Consider the following 19,921-nt stretch of genomic DNA (forward strand, 5'->3'; position numbering starts at 1 on the left):
GTATATGTCTCCATGGGTGAGAAAGCAGAAGGCCTCCTGTTTGCATCTTTTTCAACTAAGACTTTGATTTAGCTGGAGTAAGAATGCTTTTGAAAACTGTAGCTTTGAGGAATTTTATTACAGGAGGTAGTAACTATATAAAAGCCAAAGGAACTTCATCATTATCTACTACATGTTTGTGCATAGTAATCAGTTTTTTTCTGACATTTTTAAACAAGCACATGATGTATTTTGATGGTATTCACTTCCTGATTACCCTTTCCCTCTCTTCTAATCCAGCTATTATCCTTCCTCTTCCATATATCCCAACTTCTACTTTCAAGTCTTGGGTATATGACTTAATGAGTTTCATTAAGGTTATTTACAGAAGTATTGGTAATAACTTTTTAAAGGAGCATGCATATGTTATTTGTGCCTGTATCACTAATGAAAGCATCCCTCTCTTTCACATATCAACCCCTGACTGTGTAAAAATTCACAAGGAAAGGTGAGCCCCCTTCCATGGCAGATGTTGGCAGGGTCTCCCTGCCCAGGGCTTGTGTAGGTGCATTATGTGACTAGTGTTTGATCGTCTATTAAGTCTTAAACTTGGTTGGTTTTGGTTCCTACATTCTTCTTTGCCTGAGTGATTTATAAACAGAAGTCTCCAATGAGCAGTTTCCCTTCTCTTTGTGTTGCAAATAGGACCTGTGTCTAATTTTAAGGCTGCTTCATCTTGTGTGAGTCTGAAGTCAAACACATAACAACCACAGCCATTGCTGAGGGCAGGTTTTGGTTATTTTGGAAACTCTGCTTTAATTGAGTCTCCACAGGCTTTGCAGCTTGTAAAATATAAAGCATACAAGTACCAAGGTGGTCCTCTCAGGCCAGCTGCCAGGAGCCACTGTGATTGCAATGGTCATGGTTAGGTCAGCAAGGGGAACTATCTGAGTTCAGAAGCCACTGTCCCTGACTCCAGGCTTCCATCAGAAAGTGACACAGCCACAGCCACCATCTATCCATACAGACCATCCAACCATAACATTGTAGCTGTCTCTGTGCCTTCTCTGTTGATTTGAGATGAGTCTGTTACTTATAGGCTGACTTAACTACTCTATAAAATGGACGTGCTAAAGAGGATTTTGTTGAGCTCATCTTCCCATATGTACAAGTGACTTTAGTCCATTGTTCAAGATGAACGAGGACAAATATCTTAGTATTCACCTTTAATCTCAGCACTGGGGTCAAAAATACAAGGCCAGCCTGTGCTACACAGTGAGACTCTTTCTAAAAAGGAAAGAAAAAAAATCAATCATTTGATTAATAATCAACAAAACAAAACGATGAAAGATACTACTAGCTGATAAATACCAGGAGAACATGCTAGAAATCCCACAGAATCTGTTCTTTCCAAGAGCCAGTCAGGTTTGTTTAATAAATTCCATGTCATAGGCAAGGAGACCCAAGGTTACAAAGACGAGCAAGCAGAGCTGGCTTGTGTGATGTATAAACACTCAACTTTGTGATCCCAGCATCCTTTGATGCATTTTTTTTTTCACATTCTAGTTAACTTGTTTATAATCTGGACCACGTTCTGGGAAGAGCTATAGCTTCATTACCCAAAATATAGTAAATACGGTGTCTGCAATAAAGTAAATTTAAATCTTCAGTTATGTTTATTTTAAAAAAATACCTAATCAAACATTCTGTTAAGTAAAGCTCTGCCCATTCTAGATCCTTGGCTGAAATATCTACCAGTATCCAGTGTCTTATTCACTCAAAATTCCCTTAACATATGTCAGTTCTTAGAATAGAATTTACTTATGAACGCATTCATCCTACTGCTCACAACAGTTTATAGGGCATTTATCCCACTCTATTCAGTACACCAGATTCAAGTTAATCATAAGAGGAACACTGGCCTAGCTCTCAGAAGGTACAGGACAAAGAAGAAGTAACTGACAAATGGGGAGGTAATAGCAAGTTTAAAGACCCTGAGGTAGAAAGAGATCTGAAATACTCTAGGAACTTGTAGAGGACCAGTGTGACTAATGGTTATTTAAGACAAAACATAAACTATGCAAAACAGTGTGTGTGTGTGTGTGTGTGTGTGTGTGTGTGTGTGTGTGTGTGTGTGACAGACAGATAGGCAGGCAGGCAGGCAGACAGACAGACAGACAGACAGACAGACAGACAGATTATGAGGGAAGTAAGGGCATGAGGGCACATATATGGAGGGCAGGGGTAAATGTAGGGTATCGTTCCTCACATGGTGACCCCTAGTTTTACCAGATGAGGTCTCTTACTCATCTGGAACTCACTAGGCTGGCTAAACTGACGAGTAAGTCTCAGGCAGCCATCTACCTCTGTTTTCCCACTGCTGGGATTACAAGCTTGTGCCACCCAACCCAGCCCTTTACACATAGGTTCTGGGAGGGGAACCCAGGTCCTCACAGTTCCGTGGCAAGCATTTCACCAACAAAGCTATCTCCTCAACATCTTTGTAACGTTTTTCATTAGCAGTTTTAAAACTAATGGTGGTCTTCAAGATTTCCCTTTGCATTGTTCTCATGGAAAGAGAAATGCCTACAAACCAATCTAATATTCATAATTGTTGTTCTAACCAAAGTCTGAGACTGTTTTTAGCAAGAAAAATGGTGAAAATATTAAACACATCGCATATCCCAATAATGTTTATGCATATGTAGACAAACTTCCTAAAAACAGACGAGGCTGTCAAATGATCTAACTATGATTTATAGTGTGAAAGGCAACAGAGTGACAGAAATAATTTCTCACGAGATAAACATCACAACATTTTCCTCATTTGCTTTGCTTTCAGAATTACCATTTCTGAAGATGGAAACCTCAGAATCATCAATGTGACTAAATCTGATGCTGGAAGTTACACCTGCATAGCCACGAACCATTTCGGAACCGCCAGCAGTACTGGAAATGTGGTTGTGAAAGGTAATGGCTGACTCAAAGAGCCCGTGTGTCTTTCCTTCTAATAATAGAATCTCCAGACATGGCAGCATTCATATTAATATGTATAGATATCACTGTTGCTAGATTAATTCATCACAGCAAGCATGATATGATTAACAATTCTTCGAGAACCGTTGGTAATGAATATGATTGAAAGGCTATCTTATTTCAGCATCGTCCAATACAATTTCAGAATTACAGCCATTGTGTCTATTATGGTATTGTAACGAATGTTATCTGCAGTCCTTTAATTAAATTTCTTTCAAGTCTCTATAGGTTTGAAATTCATGTCTAGAAACCCTGTGCTAACAAATTAAAAACCCATGATTCAAGTACTATTTTTAGCAAACATTGTTTAAACAACGGCACTGGCAGTTTTACAAAGAGCTGCCCTGGGTATTCAGAGATATGGATATGGCTTCTCCAAGTAATAAAGGGTTTTGATCACCTGTGTGCTTTGCTTAAGTCACCCAGCCACCCTTGTCAGTTTGAAGGAAATAAAATGTCCCTCATCTCTTAGTCTGGGTGCTTTATACTTCATGACTGAAAGTCCTTTATGCTTTTAGCAGAGCGTATGATGTGAGACTATCCCAACACCAGGTTGATGGCATTGCTGGAAGTGCCAAGAATTGTAAAGGATGAGATCTTAATTTACATTTCATTTGAATTTCTATCACCTCCTGTCTTGCACAGTCAATCTTAGGATTTTTTTTTTTTCAGTTGTGGGGAAACTCAGTGGTGCTTTGACTAATAAAAATAACACTCAGTGTGGTGACTTGTTGAAGGTCGCCACATATAGGGGGACTTAAGGCCAGAAATCTGACCCAAGTTCTCCCTGGTTCTACAGGTAAAATTGGAGACCATTTTTTTTCCTGCTGATACTCAATGCATTCTGATGAATTGCTTTATATTCTTTCTTACTGACCTATTTGTAGCTGCCTCTCTGAAGTAAAACAGCCCAAGGCAAGCTAAAATATTCAGAAAGAATATTTACCTCAATTATAACTTAAGCTAAAAAATTCACCTAATTATATATGTCAGGGTCATTGGAAGTTGACAATTTGCTATCATCTTAAAAAGTCTTTTTTTATCATGAATGCACTTATCTGTACAGACGGAGCGTTGGAAGTCAGAGAGCATTAAGCATTAGTTAGAGGTAGATCTGTATTTATCTGGACTTCAAATATTTTGCTTTATTAGTTCTCTGAACCAGTAGCATAGTCACATGCCTGTGGGTTTTCACTGTGTTTCACAGGACAGAGGAAAAAGAAACTAACTAATACTTATAGCATAGAATTCCATCTAGAGACCTTAGGTAATATATGGTTATGTCAGCTTCCAGAGGATATCTAGTGGAGTGATTGACCAAGATAGGGTGCCCAAGCTTTCCAAGATGGGTACTAGTCAAGTTCAGCCCTCTTAGAGTGATGGTCCTCTTATACAGATATAAGAAAATACTAGCACACCATGTGAAGTTATGATTAAAGACCAGGATTAAAGTCGAAGAGATGTGGCTTAACTCTGATTTCTTTGACTTACTATCTTTATGACCTTGAATGTGATTAGTATCACGCTGGTTCCTTCATATGGTTTCTGCATCTGTGATGATCCACATTAAGTGACAAACATGGGTGCCTGAGAATAGTGATGGTTGTTATTGTTATTGACATTGTTGTTATTTGTATTATAATAAAAATGACTATGCACACATTCTATATCATTGAACATTTAATAAAGTTTCTAACCCAGTAGAGTAATTAGAAAAGGCAAGTGGGGTAGAGGTTATAGACACGCAAACATTGACAACATATTTCCCTCCTTCACTGTGAAAAATGGGGTATCTTTTCATCAGAATGCATACTCTGGAGATATCACCAGAAAGATGAAGAAATTAATCCCAACTGACCGGTTAATTCTCTCCTGCCTTCTTGTATAGTACCACAGAGCAAAGCTTCCAGATGTACCAGAATGAAATAGATCATGGCCACCTCATATTCTGTGTAGATACAAATATTTCTAAGATGATAATAACTTATCTTCATAACTTATCTTCATAAACTACATAATTTATTTCTTGCCATCTAATAAGATGAGCACAGTAATTTCTCAAGTATAATCCAAGAGGTACAGTAAGTACACAGTTAAGTGTTTTTTTTTTTAATTTTAGCGCTCATTTATGTGTTTCTATATGTATTAAAATACAATGGTTTTTGTCAATAGCACTGAATTAAAAATAACACTGTTCAAATACATTTAATTATGTCAGAATACATAAGAGTATTAAGTATTCGTTGTTACTAAAGGGTACGCTGAAGTCGTCAGGGTAGTGTGTGTACGGTTGCAGGTGGGAACTACACCTTCAGAGACGTTGTCAAGAGAATTCCAGTGGACTTAGAAGGACATACGGTAGGATTCGGATATCCTGCCTATGGTGAACAAGGTCGTCTGCATAGAGCTTTCTGACTACAAGAACTGGGCTGAGGTGGCACCCTCAATAATTTGCTACTCTTATAAGCATGAGGACTTGGGTACAATTCCCAGAATACAGATTTTCCGAGCCAGGCCTGGTGACATGCACATATTGATTCTAAGCAGGGAAGATCTCTGGGGCTTCCTAGCCAGCTAGTTAAGGTCACCTGACATGACACTGTCTCAAGAAACTAAGGTGGAAGCTCCCAGCTACCTCTAGCCTTCACATACATGTATGTGTCCACTTGTACATGTATGTATACCACACATACAGACATACTTGTACATACAAAAACACCCACAAAACCGTCCAGATTTTCTGCATGCTTATATAATAGCAGCACTTGGAAAGCTAAGGCAAGAGTATCAGTGTGACCAGGCCAGCCTCGGCTCTAGAGAGAATTTGAGGCTAGCCTGAAGTACAAGAGACCCTATTTAGGAAAAACACACACACACACACACACACACTGAAATTTTCAGAACAATATGAGAAAAAGGAAGGCCTGTGAGAGGAGGAACATGGGTAACTTGAAGAGAAGAAGACAGACATTTTCACGTGTAAACAGTAAGATCAAGTTGTTCCAGCCTAGAAGCCCATGGCCCACCAGAAGTTCATGTGCTTCAGGGCTTCCGCTCTGGACTTGGTCACTGGCACTCGGAAAGATCAGCTTCTATACCCAGGCCTCTGGTTCCTGTGCTGTTATGATATGGAGGTGAGGATATAAACTTCATTTGGTCAGGAGGGTCACAGAAGAGGAGAATCCTGGTACCTTAAGTACAGTCCAAGGTGGTTGGGACGCCCTCTTGTGGTATTGTGGGGTAGTGTCTGTGTGTGTAGTGAAGACTGCCTATTCTGCCCATTTCTACCAAAGACATTAAAATAAGCTGAGACATACAATTGAGAAATCTGCTCCATAAAGCACGATAAAAGGCAGCAAAAACCCCGTCCTAAACTCAGCATGAACTGTACCATGTACTCAGTCCCCCATCAAATGCTCCGAGCCCATACCTTTAGTGCAACCGTGGCCATTTAGCCTGGAATATGACATACTGCCGTATTTTAATTCACTTTCCAGATCCACAAAGAGACTGATTTATCAGAGAAGGTGCTCTCTAACCTTAAAATGTGCTTGTGTTCGTTTTGATCTCTTCATATGTCTGGGATTAGAACTCTGGGAAGGTCAGACATCAGAACACATTTTCCTCCTAACCTTTTTTACAATAATTGTGTCATTAACCACTCGTTGAAAATTCAATTCTCTTACTCACTACCTCTGGCCCAGTTATTTGGAGAGAGGCTGAAGGTAGATATTTTCAGACACGGGATCAGTAAGTAGAAGAGAAGAGGGCACATTTTCTACATGAGACAGGAGGTTTAAAATAAATCCCTGGCAAGTATCCATGTAGGGGATAAATATTCAAATTATGCATGAGCAGGCTTCCAGACTGCAGGATTCTGACAGGTGCCCAGGAGACTCTTGATTATCCTCCTACCGTCTGAATTTCTAAGTTTTGCTGATTTTATTTTCTATGTGCCAGTTGTAGTACACTTGGAATTCGGTTTGCTGTTTGACTCTAAGCAAGAGCACTTCTCAAGTCAGATTCCCCCACACCTAGCAGAAAGCACCCTAACTTTAAACAAAGGTATGTTTTTGATTGCCAATATTATTAAGAACTATGAAGATGGCAGCTACCTTTACATGCAGTACTGGACTCACTCATTTTTTTTTTTATCTTTATACAAGAGGTAGCAAGCACTGCGCTATTTTCCACTGCAGGTGCCTTAGCTACATAGGTTTTATTTGGCAAGTCTTTTTAAGTCTCAGGCCTAAGGCAGAGCACCAGAGGTTGTTTGTCTGGGAGTGGATGGACAAGATAACCATGGTAATAACAACCCTATCTTCTACTGATCACCTCCAGGGATCAACATGAAATACAGCCTTTTAAACTATGGATATGATTACCATGGTTATCTTGTCGGGCTACCTCCAAAGGTACCTTGTGTGAGTGTGGTTAGTGGTTTCAGTCTATGATTTGACAGACATCCCCCTACAAATGAAAGACTTTGTCTGTGTTCCCTAGCAAGTGAAAATTGCTTAGAGTACTTCAAGGGAATGCAGGTCTGCTGAGCCTTGCCCCTAACCTTCTGTATCATCACACTGAGGGATAAGACCTGAAAAACACTGCATGTCAAATGAGAATTGCAACTGATCTCTGCGCTTACCTGAGCTAGAGAATGTATAGGTTTGCGCACCATGACCAGTGGGTTGTATCCAGCCATCTGCCTGTTTGTGTCTACCCCAAAGGTAAGAATGGCAGTCACAGGTTCAGGTGGTTGGGGAAAGAAACATGATACTTTTAAATGTAAAACTTTTATGAAATTGATATTTCAATATTCATAAATAAAGCATATTTAGAAGCCAGGCAGAATATTTGTTTATATAACTGTGCTTTTAAACTGTAGCAAGAATGTAGAGTTAAAAAGTTGTGTTAAAACATAAACTTTATCTCTTGGCCTGCAAGGTCTTAAATATTTACTGTTCAGTCCTTTGCATTTATGTGGATCTTTTTTTTTTTTTTTTTTTTTTTTGGATAACTTTTCCTTAAATCCTCCTTTAAAGACTGGTGTGAGACATGCACTCTACCCTGACCATACACAGTTCAGCTTGTATCTCATGTTAATCTTGTGTGCTAGAAACTCCTATCAGATGACTAGCTACAATTGGTATAGAGATTTCTTTCCCAGGATATTAGTCTCACTCCACTCCAGAGTCAGCAGAGTGAATCACAATTTGGACATATGTTGAAAATACAGATAGGCAATAAGTCATTACCTGTCATAGTACAATAGCTTTGACCAGTCAGTAAACAATGTATTTAGCTTAATTCTACAGGATTTATGGAGCTTCTTATGGTTAAAGCAAAAAAAAAAAAAAAAAGCTAGGAAGACCCTACAATGAGAAGGACAGTCACTGGGGTTCTTTAACACCCACTGTGACCATCTAGTCTAGCTGGATATCTGCCTTGCACTTTTCCCAGGCTACTCCTTTACTAATGCATTGATGGTTTTTTGAGACAGGCCAACATAAAAGTTTAACATAATTTCACCTGAATGCCAAGAGTTCTTTTCATCCATTTATTTTAAGTCACTACATAGAATCACAATAAAACAAAAATTAAATTTTACTTCAAAGATCTAGAAGTGATGTTTTCTGTCGGCCTTTACTCAGACCCCATTTACTCCCCCTGAAAAGTTTAATTTTGCATTCCTTTGCAACCCTGCACACTGAAGTTCCTCTAGGGAGTGAGTCAACATTCAACTGATTGCTTCCTTGCCAGACAGAGTGATCATTGTTCACCACATCAAAAGTTCATTCATGTCATTCATGTTCATAAACAATAGCTTCTTCAAGTTCATTTATCCATATACTTGTGTGTGTGTGTGTGTGTGTGTGTGTGTGTGTGTGTGTGTGTGTAGCATCTCTATCACATACATACATGTATAGGAAGTATTTATTTATGTATAATCATATAAGTATACACACATGTGGTTTGAATAGGAATAAATCACATAGACTCATGTGTTTAAATGCTTGGCCATAGGGAGTGGCACTTAGGTGGCATGACCTTATTTGGAAGAAGTGGATTATTGTGGAGGCAAGCTTAGGGGTCTTTTATGCTCAAGCTATATCCAGTGACACAGTCTCTCCTTGCTGTGTGTGGGTCAAGATGTACCACTCTTGGCTCCTTCAGCACCATGTTTGTCAGCATTCTGTCATGCTTCCTACCCTGATGATCATGGACTAAACCTCTGAAACTGTAAGTTAGCCCCAATTACACATTTTCCTCTGTAAGAGTTGCTCCACTCGTAGTATCTCTTCACAGCAATAAAACACTAAGCCAACACACATAGAAAAGAGAGAAAAAAACTTCTTCCCAGCACCATAGGTTAGGTTACCTACAGCTTCTTCAATATAATCAGTGTAAAACTCATCTTCTGTGTTAACTCCATGGGGAATTGAGAAATATCAACCATCCCTGAATAGAGAGATGGGTGTTGCATGTAATTTTTAAAAATGCTACCACCTTTGCCAGGGAGCTCCGACCTGGGCACTGCTGCCTGTGCTCTTGCCCCTTATGTGTAAAATTATTCAAGACTTTGTCAAGATTTGCCTGGAGATCAATCAAAAATCAGTAACCAGCAATGACGTTTGGCTGCTAATATACAACAAAAGCTTTTAACATTAGACCGGTATAACAGAATACATTTTGACCTAATTAGATGTCTTCCACTGAAACCAATTATATTCAGGCAATAATTAAAGGCCTTCCTAATAGGATTAGCACAATTTATGACCCAAGGCACCTAAAGTAGGAAGGAAAACTTAGTTGGTTAAAAGTGCTAAATACTAATTATGATAGATCCTTCCATACAAGGACAGTGGCCAAACTATGTCAGTACTAGATCCTACTGGCATCTACAATAGTAAGAAAAAGTGTGAGCAGTTGCACCTCCTGTTCTGCCTATGTTCATAGTGGCTTTGCATATTGGGAAATCTAATGGCACAGAACATAATGATTTTCTCTGACATTCATAGGGACCTTGAGAACAGCCATAAAGAGCTCACAAACTATCTGACCACAGCAATACCAGCTATAGACAGAGTGATTCCTTCTTTTAACCAAATCACTCATAAAAGAGATCTAGTAGCACTGAGATTTGAATCTAAAAAGGTTACACTCCCTGAGAACTGATAGGCACTTAATGTTGCTGTCTTTGGCCTATGAGAAAAACAGCATTCCTTGACTTGTATTTCTTTATACCTGGCTCTTCCATGGGAAAGCATCTAGGACAAGGATAAACATCTGTAACACAGCCTTGTTGAGTGTACTAGACACAACATGTGTTGCCAGTTTGTAAGGAAACATCACCATAACCACTAGTAATCATGAAAATACAGTTAAGCATTCAACTAACTTATATATAAGATTCTCAAAAGATAGCAATGACTTTGTTGGTGTGCACAGTAGGAAAATAGTACCCAAACACCTGGAATGCTATTTCCACACAACCAGAATAGATACTTGGATGACAAAAATTAACAAAATATAATCACTATGGACCAGAAATTCTATTTCTGGGCTTTTACTCTGGAGAAAGTCACATATAAATTCTCTCTAGAAATGCAAAGAAAAAAATAACACAAGCCATTTTAAAGTCCAACAGTGCATGAGATATTATTTAATTAATAATGTATTATGGCTAAATGCCAAGTTGGTAATATAAAATAATGCCACATAATTTTATGTAAACATAAACTATTGGGAAATGGATCTCAAGAGTTCTTATATAAAAGTTTTTAGCCAGCATACAATTTTAAATATATATTATTAAAAGAAAAGGTGAATATACATGAAGAAGTGTTGAAAACTGCTAACTCCAGAAGTGTACATATGAGTATTGGCAAATGGTCACAGTAGTTCTGAAACATCTCACACTTAAAAGGTCAGATCCAAACTCTGCGCTGCAGCTGATATCACCTAGACAGCAAGTCTGATATCCTCTCCTCATCGCTATTTTGTAGACCAGACACAACTTTTATACCAATGATATTTAACCAGCTCTGTACAAATGCTTTCTTTTACAGTTAAAAAAATGTAGAATAAAATAATGGATTGTTTTTCCTTAATGAACATTTAACGGCCAGAATTAGCCAAACGAACAAACAAGCAAAGGCAACACAATATGACTCTCGAGCTTTATTAAATGTGAAGCACATAATTAATTTCTTTTCTAGCTATTCGAAGACACTTGTGTTGTACTGATTCAGTTTAATTGAACTTATTACCATGAGCAGATAATATGAAATATATTGAAGATATCCATCTGGCTTGCAATGGAGAGCTCACATTTCATTTTTCCTCACTGTCATAGACCATACTAATTGCCTCATTTCAGTTGGTTTACAATCAGTATGATTTAGCTATTAATGCGATAAAATTCTTACTCGAGAGGAAGTTGATATTAAAAGCATAGATCTCTGACCTACCTCTGCCACCCCTTCTGTGCACGTCCTCGACATTATTAAAGTTATATATTTAAGCACATAAATAAAAATCCATCTTTCTCATATGCATCCTTTTTAGGTTACATCAGTCATTTTTCCACAGAGCAGTTCCTCTACCCAAAGAGAGACATGGTTTATGTTGCGCTCTTCAGTTCATTAAATGTTTATTTCCTTGGCAGAAATGGCTTTTAAATGACTAATTGTGTAATGTATTAAAAGAAGTGCGAAATTAACCATCCTGTTTCCTGCTTCTCCATCTCAACTTCATGTGGTTTCTCGCTTTGCCAGATAGGCAGTTGTCATGGGCACACGATGTCTCAGAAACAGAGGGTGTGTCAAATGTGCATATTTGTGTTAAATTTCCCCGCCCCCACTCCTTTAGTTAGAGAGGTGGCCTCACAGTGATGTCACACCTACTTCCAACTCTGAAAGAGAAGACTTGTTGTCTTATGAACTCTGAACCAGAAAGGAAATGTGTCTGAATAATTCACAAGTGACTCTCCCCTTTCTTCCTTCCTTGGCATTTGTTTTCTGCACTAGAAGCAAGATGGGTATGAGTCTCCCAAAGGAGCAGCCTCGCCAAACCATGATTGAATTTCTCTGGCTGTCATAGGCAATCAGATCTTAGAAAAACACCCAAAAGCCTCTAAGCCTTGAGGTTAAATACAGAATCTGACCAAGATGAAAGCGAGTTAATTAACATTTCCATCATCTTTCTGTGATTTGCTTTAGCAGGGGCCATTTCTAAAAGGTTAAAATGGTTGTCTCTGTTATACATCCATTTGAGGAGCTGAAAGTGGGTTCCTGGGTTCACAGTGTAAGAGAAGAAATGTGGGAAGAATCTCCAGAGCAGCAGTCATTTTTCACATGGCCTTCTTTCAGGTCTATAATCAGTGTGCAAAAGTGCAAGGCTGTTAATAAGTGAAGATTAACAACATCTGCTTTGAAGATTTTCCATACTGAAAAACATGTCACCTGTCACCTTATTGGCTTTCTCCCTTTCCTGCTTTAGAAATAGAACTGGTTGTAGAAGCAGGAAAAGCTTGTACTTTACTCTGTACAGAGATTCTAAAATGTACAGTCTAACCAACAATGCCTTTTCCATACATGTGTTTTTAAACCTACCACTGTCATTATTGACATGACGACTGTGTCCCTTGGCTATGTATACATTGTAGGAGGAACATCTGATCACTGTTGTTTGCTTCAGCAGGCCTTACTGCAAAAGACAAAGAATACTTACAATAATGACCAGAATTGTTGCTGTAGGGACTCCCAAATTCAGTTCTATTATATGAGGCAACCAAAAAGTACACAGTACCTAGCCATCTCATTTTTAGGCTACTATGAGCCACAACCCCAAGCATCAGAACAGTATGTGAGTTTTCAAATAAGCATACAAACCCCAACTGTTCCTCAAACCCACATATCCAGAAGATTCACGGTGGAACCCAGGAACTTTTCTTTTTAACTGGGTTCACAGACAAGATAGAAATTGAGCAGACGCTGCAAGGCTAGGAGTGAATGACGTAACTGTAGATGATAAACAGACAGAGATGCACTCAAAGAACATGTGTCATAACATTTCTCATTGCTATGACAAAATACTAGACAAAAAGAACTTAAAGAAGGATGGGCTTCTTTTGGCTCACAGTTTGATGGTATAGTCTGTCATGGAGTAAAGCCATGGCAGCAGGAGCTTGAGGTAGCAGGGGCATGTTGTTTCCACAGGAAGCAGATAGATAGATGCTACTGCTGAGATTGCATTCTACTTCTTATCAAGTGTGAGGCACAAATCCATGGGCTGAGAGTGCCCACATTTAGAATGGATCTTCTGTCCTCAATAAACTCCATCTATCAGTCCCTTACAGACATGCCCAGAGGTCTATCTACTAGGTGATTTTAGATCTTAAGAAGTTGGCAATCCACATTACCCATGACAGCATACAAGGGAGATGGAAGAAGGAGACACAGGAGGTAAATGAGGGAGGAGGGAGTAGAGTGGCAAGCTAAGCAAAAGCTAAGCAAACATTAATCAGTAAAATTCATAATGATACCGAAAGTCAAAGTACAGACTAGAGATGGCTCAGAAGTTAAGAATCTGTAATTATGAAGACCAAAATTTCTTTGGATCCATGTACTGATACAAAAAGCTTGGTATTCTCCCAAACACTTGTAACCTTAACTCACAGCTGTGGAGGGACAGGAAGGTTGCTGGAACTCTCTAGTTTCCAGATAAGGAGAGAAACCATGAGTCCTGGGTTCAGGAAGAGATCCTGACAGAGACGAATAGGTAGTAACACTAGATATCTTCTTCTGCCCTTCATGTATATACTGGGTATGCACACACTAACATATACCTGCTCAAAAACTCACACAGAGAGAGATAAATATCTGTTTTATACAGAAGGGTCTGGAGAGATGGCTCAGCAGTTAAAAGACTTGTTGCTTTGGCAGAGGATCCAAGTTTGCTTTTCAGCACGTATAATTAGGTAGGTCACAACAGCCTAGAACTCCAGCTCCAGAGAATTTGATACCTTCTTCTGGACCCCACTGGTCCCTACATATGAGTGCACTAATTCACACAAACATCCACATGTTTAAAACAATAACAATAAGTAAAGGTAAAGAGTTAGAAGCAAAAATAAGGCCAGGCAAAGAAACTTAAGGTGATGAGCCAAAGGCTCGAGATTTCCCAGATCTACCATTGGGAAACAAAAGAGAAAAATAGGGTGGAAGAGACTGTGAGGGGAATCAGAGGAGCAGAGGAATGTGGGAGATGAGAGGAGGAATCACAAACACACACTGACAAAAAATAGAAAGCTACAATGATGTCTTAAGCCTTGCATGTTAATTTTAAAAGTGTTTTTTAAAGCTTCAAAGAAAATACAGTGGAAACTGAGGTGAGCTCCTATCCATAGGTGAAGGCACCAAATGACTGCTGGGCATACTCCAGAAGCTGAGCCCAGCAGAGGAACAAATGATTTTACCTTCTTGTTAATAGAAATAAAACCCATTCTATTAACTGGAGCTAAGTGATCTTGACACCAACTTCACAGGGAATCTTTTTATATTTTTGAAGAAAATTTAGAAACAAAGTGATTAATACATACAGAAGAAATTTGTATTATGTATTACTCATGCAAAAATGTGTATTATTAGTTATACAAAGAATCTATAAATTAGTTATTTACAGACATATAACCAATAGATAACTCTATCATTCCAAAAGATCAGTAAGTTTTAAACTTTGATTTTAGAATGATTTATGGAGATGAGCAACCTCTATCAACATATAATGTACAGCTGTTGACTGCTATCCCATCACAAAAAAAAAATGACAGTTCAAGCTTAGGAATTTATTTTTTCATTAATCTTTCTTTAAGAATAGGTAGACTTCAGTTTCTTTTATTTGATATGTGTATGCCTGAGTGAATGTACACCATAAACATGCAGATATCTGTGGTGGCCAGAAGAGGGCATCAGATTCCCTGGAACCCGAATCCCTGGTGTTTGTGTGCACTTCACTGTGGGTCCCAGGAACCAGATTTGGGTTCTTTACAAAACCAGTAAATGTTCTTCACTGATGAGCCAGCCACCTTTTCAGATCCTACAAGGATAGAATTTTAAGCAATAGATTAACTTTATTTTCTTATAAAAAGTGTTTATTTCCTCTTGCTAATCAGAAGAATACCTGAAAAACTTCTCAGAAAAAGGGAAATCTTTATGGATTCAATGGGTAAGATGAGCGTACAGAGGGGCAAAAGACTAGGCCACATGTGTCTCACCGAAGCTGGTTGGAAAATTATCTTAGTCCATTCATAATGCTATAACAAAATACTATGGACTAGGTAACTTACAAACAACAGAACCTCATGTCTCTGAGGTTACTGGTAGATTTGATGTGTGGTGAGGATCTGAACCCTGCTTCCAAGATGACACTTCTTTGCTGCATGCCCTGAAGAGAACCATTGCTGCATCTCCATGTGGTCCAAGAAACAACAAAAGTGAAAGAGGGCGGACTTCCTCCAGAAACCTTCCCAGGGAGGAAATTAATCATTCACATAACTGAGCCACTTTGTACAGCCCATTCGTAAGAAGAAAATTAATAATAATTTGTTTATATGTGTGTATGTTTATGTGTAGTATGTATATATGAGTGCAGGTACCATCAGAACCCAGAAGAGAGCATCAGATCCTTGGCTCTGAAATTGCAGGTGTTTGAGAGCTACCTGATACAGGTTCTGCGAATCAGACTCAAGTGTTCTGTTTGGACAGCATGTACTCTTAACCTCTGAGCCATCTTTGCAGCCTCCAGTATTCCTTTTGATATTGTTGTGTTGCAAGTTAAAGTTTTAACATGGCTTATATAGAGGACAGCAATGTCAGTGGTGAAGGTAGATGTCTAGTTATTACTTCTTTTCTTCAACCTTTTGCTATTGAGATCTCTTATCAGTAGCACTGGGCATAGCGGATAATATGCAGAGTGAATTCTGATCATATGACTCACTAGGGGATAGATTAAATGACAGACTCAGCATTCAGAATTACCTTGAAAAGATCATCTTGGGAGCCAAATGTGACAAGTTTCATTTTAATCATCACAGATATAGATTCACATTCAGGTTCTAAGCTCCTGATGAATTTCAGGGTCAGGCTTGTGTTAGAGGTTTCAGTTGACCATAAAGCAATTGATAGCTCAATTACACTCTATGCTTGCTAAAAATGCAAATTTAATCTAGAATGTAATACAGTATCCTAAGCAAAAGAGTGAAACCTTTAAGATCTACCATAGCACTAGGGGCAATAAAAACCAGGGAAGGATGTTGCTTTTATTTCCAGATAGACATTAAGATTTGAAATCAGCTTTAAAAGTGGCTGGCATCTGGGATGACAATAAAAGGAGCAGCTATGGGAAGTCTGGCTGGGTAAGCTACAGAAGATGCACAGAGGGTGGAAGGGGGAGGGATGGCCATTATTTACAGACATTTAAAGAGCTATGAAACTCTAGGTGACCTGAGAGGGCAGGAGCAGAGGAGATGGGAAGGAGCTACAGGGGCTTATTCATGTCAAGTAAAAGGTAAAAAGCTACAAACAAGTAGGCCACTGAAAATATAAAATTCCTGATTTTTCTACTATTGTTGACATTCATTTTATACTGGACCTCTGCTCTGGGGAAACACTGTTGAAAGAATCCATGCATCAGGGGGAAGGTATGGTCTGAGTGGCCTGTTGAGGGAATTTTCAATTCATCTCAGCATTCTCAGGACCTTCTCTGAATAAACATTGACCTCTGCTCTCCTCCCATCACTGCCTCCAACGTACTAGCATCCCATGATTTTAATCTCTGCCCTTGAGTTTTCCTAGCCCCTGAGAAATCTGTGCTCCTACTTATAATTGACTTTGTTTTCTTATTACAGACTCTTATGGAACTTTTCCCTCCATGCTGGCATCAATTTAGCCATTATCAACAATGCATTATGGGTTTAAAAAGGTTGTTCTGTAATATAGAGTGATATTGTCTCCAGTAACATATTCTAAAATAGTCTCCATTTTAAAAAGTACTTCTTTTATGTTTAATCATGTGTTAGGGCTTTATGGAGTCCAATGAATAATATCCCGTTCAAATCTCTAGGCTTAGAACCAGAGGAAAGTAAGTCATGCAATAAGGCAGACGCCAATCATAATCAACTGTGTTACTTTGATTATTTTCAGTTATTAAATTATTAGGTAACTCTAAGCTATCCATGTTAAGGATGTGAGAAAACTAGAGAAGTGGAAATTTAAATTCTTTGTATTTATGATGCCACACTGAATCTGCATTTTTCTCCAGTGTCTATAACTAGAGGTTATCAGTAGGAAAGAAACTCAGTTATCTGCATGGATGTGGGCTTCCCAGGAGCAGTCTGTGGTTAATTGGGACAAGAAAACACAAGTCATTATCTCTGAGGAATCTGAAGCAAATGGAGGCAGGTTGTCACCTCTCGCCAGGAAACAAATTAGTCCTGTCTTTAGAAAGGCTTTGCCTTTTCCTAGCTGCTGACTGGAGATCCTGTCAACCGTCAAAGCAACCAGGACATTGTAGATTAGTGGTATTGAAATTATGGTCACAAGATACCCATGAACCCATTTTCATCATTTTGATGAATATGTCTGATTGAGTAGTGTGCTTGAATGACACAGTTTGTGTAAAGCTTCAACTTCAGAAAATCAAGGTGTCCTTTCCCAGCTGAAATCATTAGTGAACCATCTTCTGCAGAGAAGTTCCTGAACAAAGTGAGGAAAGGCTGTAAATTATAGACAAAGAAACTCTACTTCTTAACTAACTTACCTTTGCAGGCTGCCATCTGGGCAAGTGTACAGATTAGCTTTAGCAGGGGAGAGAAACAATATAATAGAAGATACCATGTAGCTCATGAATAAAACCTCAAAAAGGTATGACTTTCATTGCCTTCTGTGTAGGTAAGTAAATGTATGTGTGAGCCTGGGTAGGTCCATACATACACATGTATGTAGAGGCCAGAGGACAGTATCAGATATCTTTTCTCAGTTGTCACCCACCATGATTTTTTTTAAACAGACATGAGACTCACTAAGTATATTAGCTTGTCTGGTCATCGAGTCCCACCTGGCTCTGCCTTCCCAGGACTGGGGATTAAATGTGTGCATCACCATGCCTAGCTCTTTTTCGTATGTGTTCTGGGGGATTGAACTCAGGTCCTTGTACTTTCAAGGCAAGTACTCTACTGACTGGCCTGTCTCCTCAGCTTCCAACACACAACTGTTTGAAAACATGTGAATATAGGGGTGATCTCAGCAGAAGGGAAAGAACTAGGACCCTCTGTACTTGGTCCTGGATCTTTTAGTGACCTGTAGTGTGAACTGGATAGGGTGTATCTTCCAGACTCCAGCTTTCTCATCTCAAAAATGAAAATCCTTTATCATGAAGAGTTAAAGTCTCATACATTTCTATGAAATATAGGAATGAACCATCAACACATTCTCCTTTCCAGTTTCTTTGTAAGTCTACAAAAAAAAAAAAAAAAAAAAAACAGACTGTCTACCTGGAAGTATCACTCAGCTTCCTGGTGAAAAATTGGATGAGATCTCTCATGTGCAAGAGAGTTGCATGATGGGAACATTTATTTCAAATGAATTCACATTATGATCTCTGAAAAGAGAGGAGAAAAATTACACTTTAAACAGTGTGGGCAGTTTTACCCACCAGTCCGTCTGCAAGAGGTTCAAATTGCCACACTGAATCAAATTCCAGTGTTTGATGACACGCTGATCTTATTCAATACAGTCTCCCAACACAAATACTTATTCCATCTTTTTCTCTACTCACAGCTCATCAATTCAGAACTCCAGCAGCTGACCAAATAGCCATATCCTCTAAACATTTGTCTATGCCACTGCATGCTTGGAAATACACATAAAGCCTTCTATACCTATTAGAGTGGCATTCTGCTGCTGTAGTTCTTCAAGGCATGAGTTCTCCCTCAGTATTCTGTGTTGTGACACATCATAGTGTGGCTGGATGAAGACTTTCTGGCATTTGGAAACATGGTGAAGGTCACCCTTTCAAAATCTGGGAGGACTTCCTGATAGTGTTTGAATCTCCTTCAGGGTCATTCTCTTGTCTTGAAAGATATATATATACATATATACATATATACATATATACATATATACATATATACATATATACATATATATATATATATATATATATATATATATATATATATATATATATCTCCAAATACCTTTCCAATCCCTTCTGGAAGAATATATATATATATATATATATATATATATATATATATATATATCATAAAAGCCTTTCTTCCAGGTGCCACTGGTTTATGTAAACACACACACAGGCACACACATGTATAGCAACATGTACCACAGAATTGAATATGCATAGTTCCATGCCTTTAACCACACAAACTTGAAAGAGAAATATGGCATCTTTTAAAATGCATGATCAGTGTAGTACTGCACATCTGAGGAGGCAGAGGCAGGTGGATCGCTGTTAATTCAAGGCCAACCTGGTCTACATAGAGACTGTCTACAGGACAGTCAGAGCTACTTAGTGAAACACTGTTCTGAAAACAAAGCAACAGCAACAACAACAAAAAAAAACCCATCCAAAAAATAAACAAAAAACAACTGCAACAACAACAAAAATCACATGATTGGAAGTCTAGAGAGATGGCTTGGCTCATAAGAGCACTTGCTGTTCTTGCAGAGGACCCAAGTTTGGTTCCCAACCCTCACATGAGGTAACTCCCAATCACTTGTTACTCCATTTTCAGATGATTTGATATCTTCATCTTGTCTCTATGAGCAGGAGTAAGGAGAGAAAGGTCTTCAATGGAGTATAGCCAAAGTAATATGAATTTTGATGA

The 19,921-nt window shown here is 38.7% G+C and overlaps 1 protein-coding gene across 3 annotated transcripts in view; it reads left to right on the forward strand.

Moving 5' to 3' along the window:
• Positions 1-19,921, forward strand: part of Cntn4 (contactin 4) — a 904,382-nt gene that overhangs the window by 824,273 nt on the left and 60,188 nt on the right. For all 3 annotated transcript variants that reach the window (XM_076940198.1, XM_076940197.1, XM_034511644.2), the window contains one exon: positions 2,822-2,949. In XM_076940198.1, coding sequence (XP_076796313.1) covers positions 2,822-2,949 — 128 coding nt within the window. The remainder of the gene's footprint in view (positions 1-2,821; positions 2,950-19,921) is intronic.

This window comes from Arvicanthis niloticus, chromosome 9, assembly GCF_011762505.2.
Source record: "Arvicanthis niloticus isolate mArvNil1 chromosome 9, mArvNil1.pat.X, whole genome shotgun sequence".
NCBI classification, from domain to species: Eukaryota; Metazoa; Chordata; class Mammalia; order Rodentia; family Muridae; genus Arvicanthis; species Arvicanthis niloticus.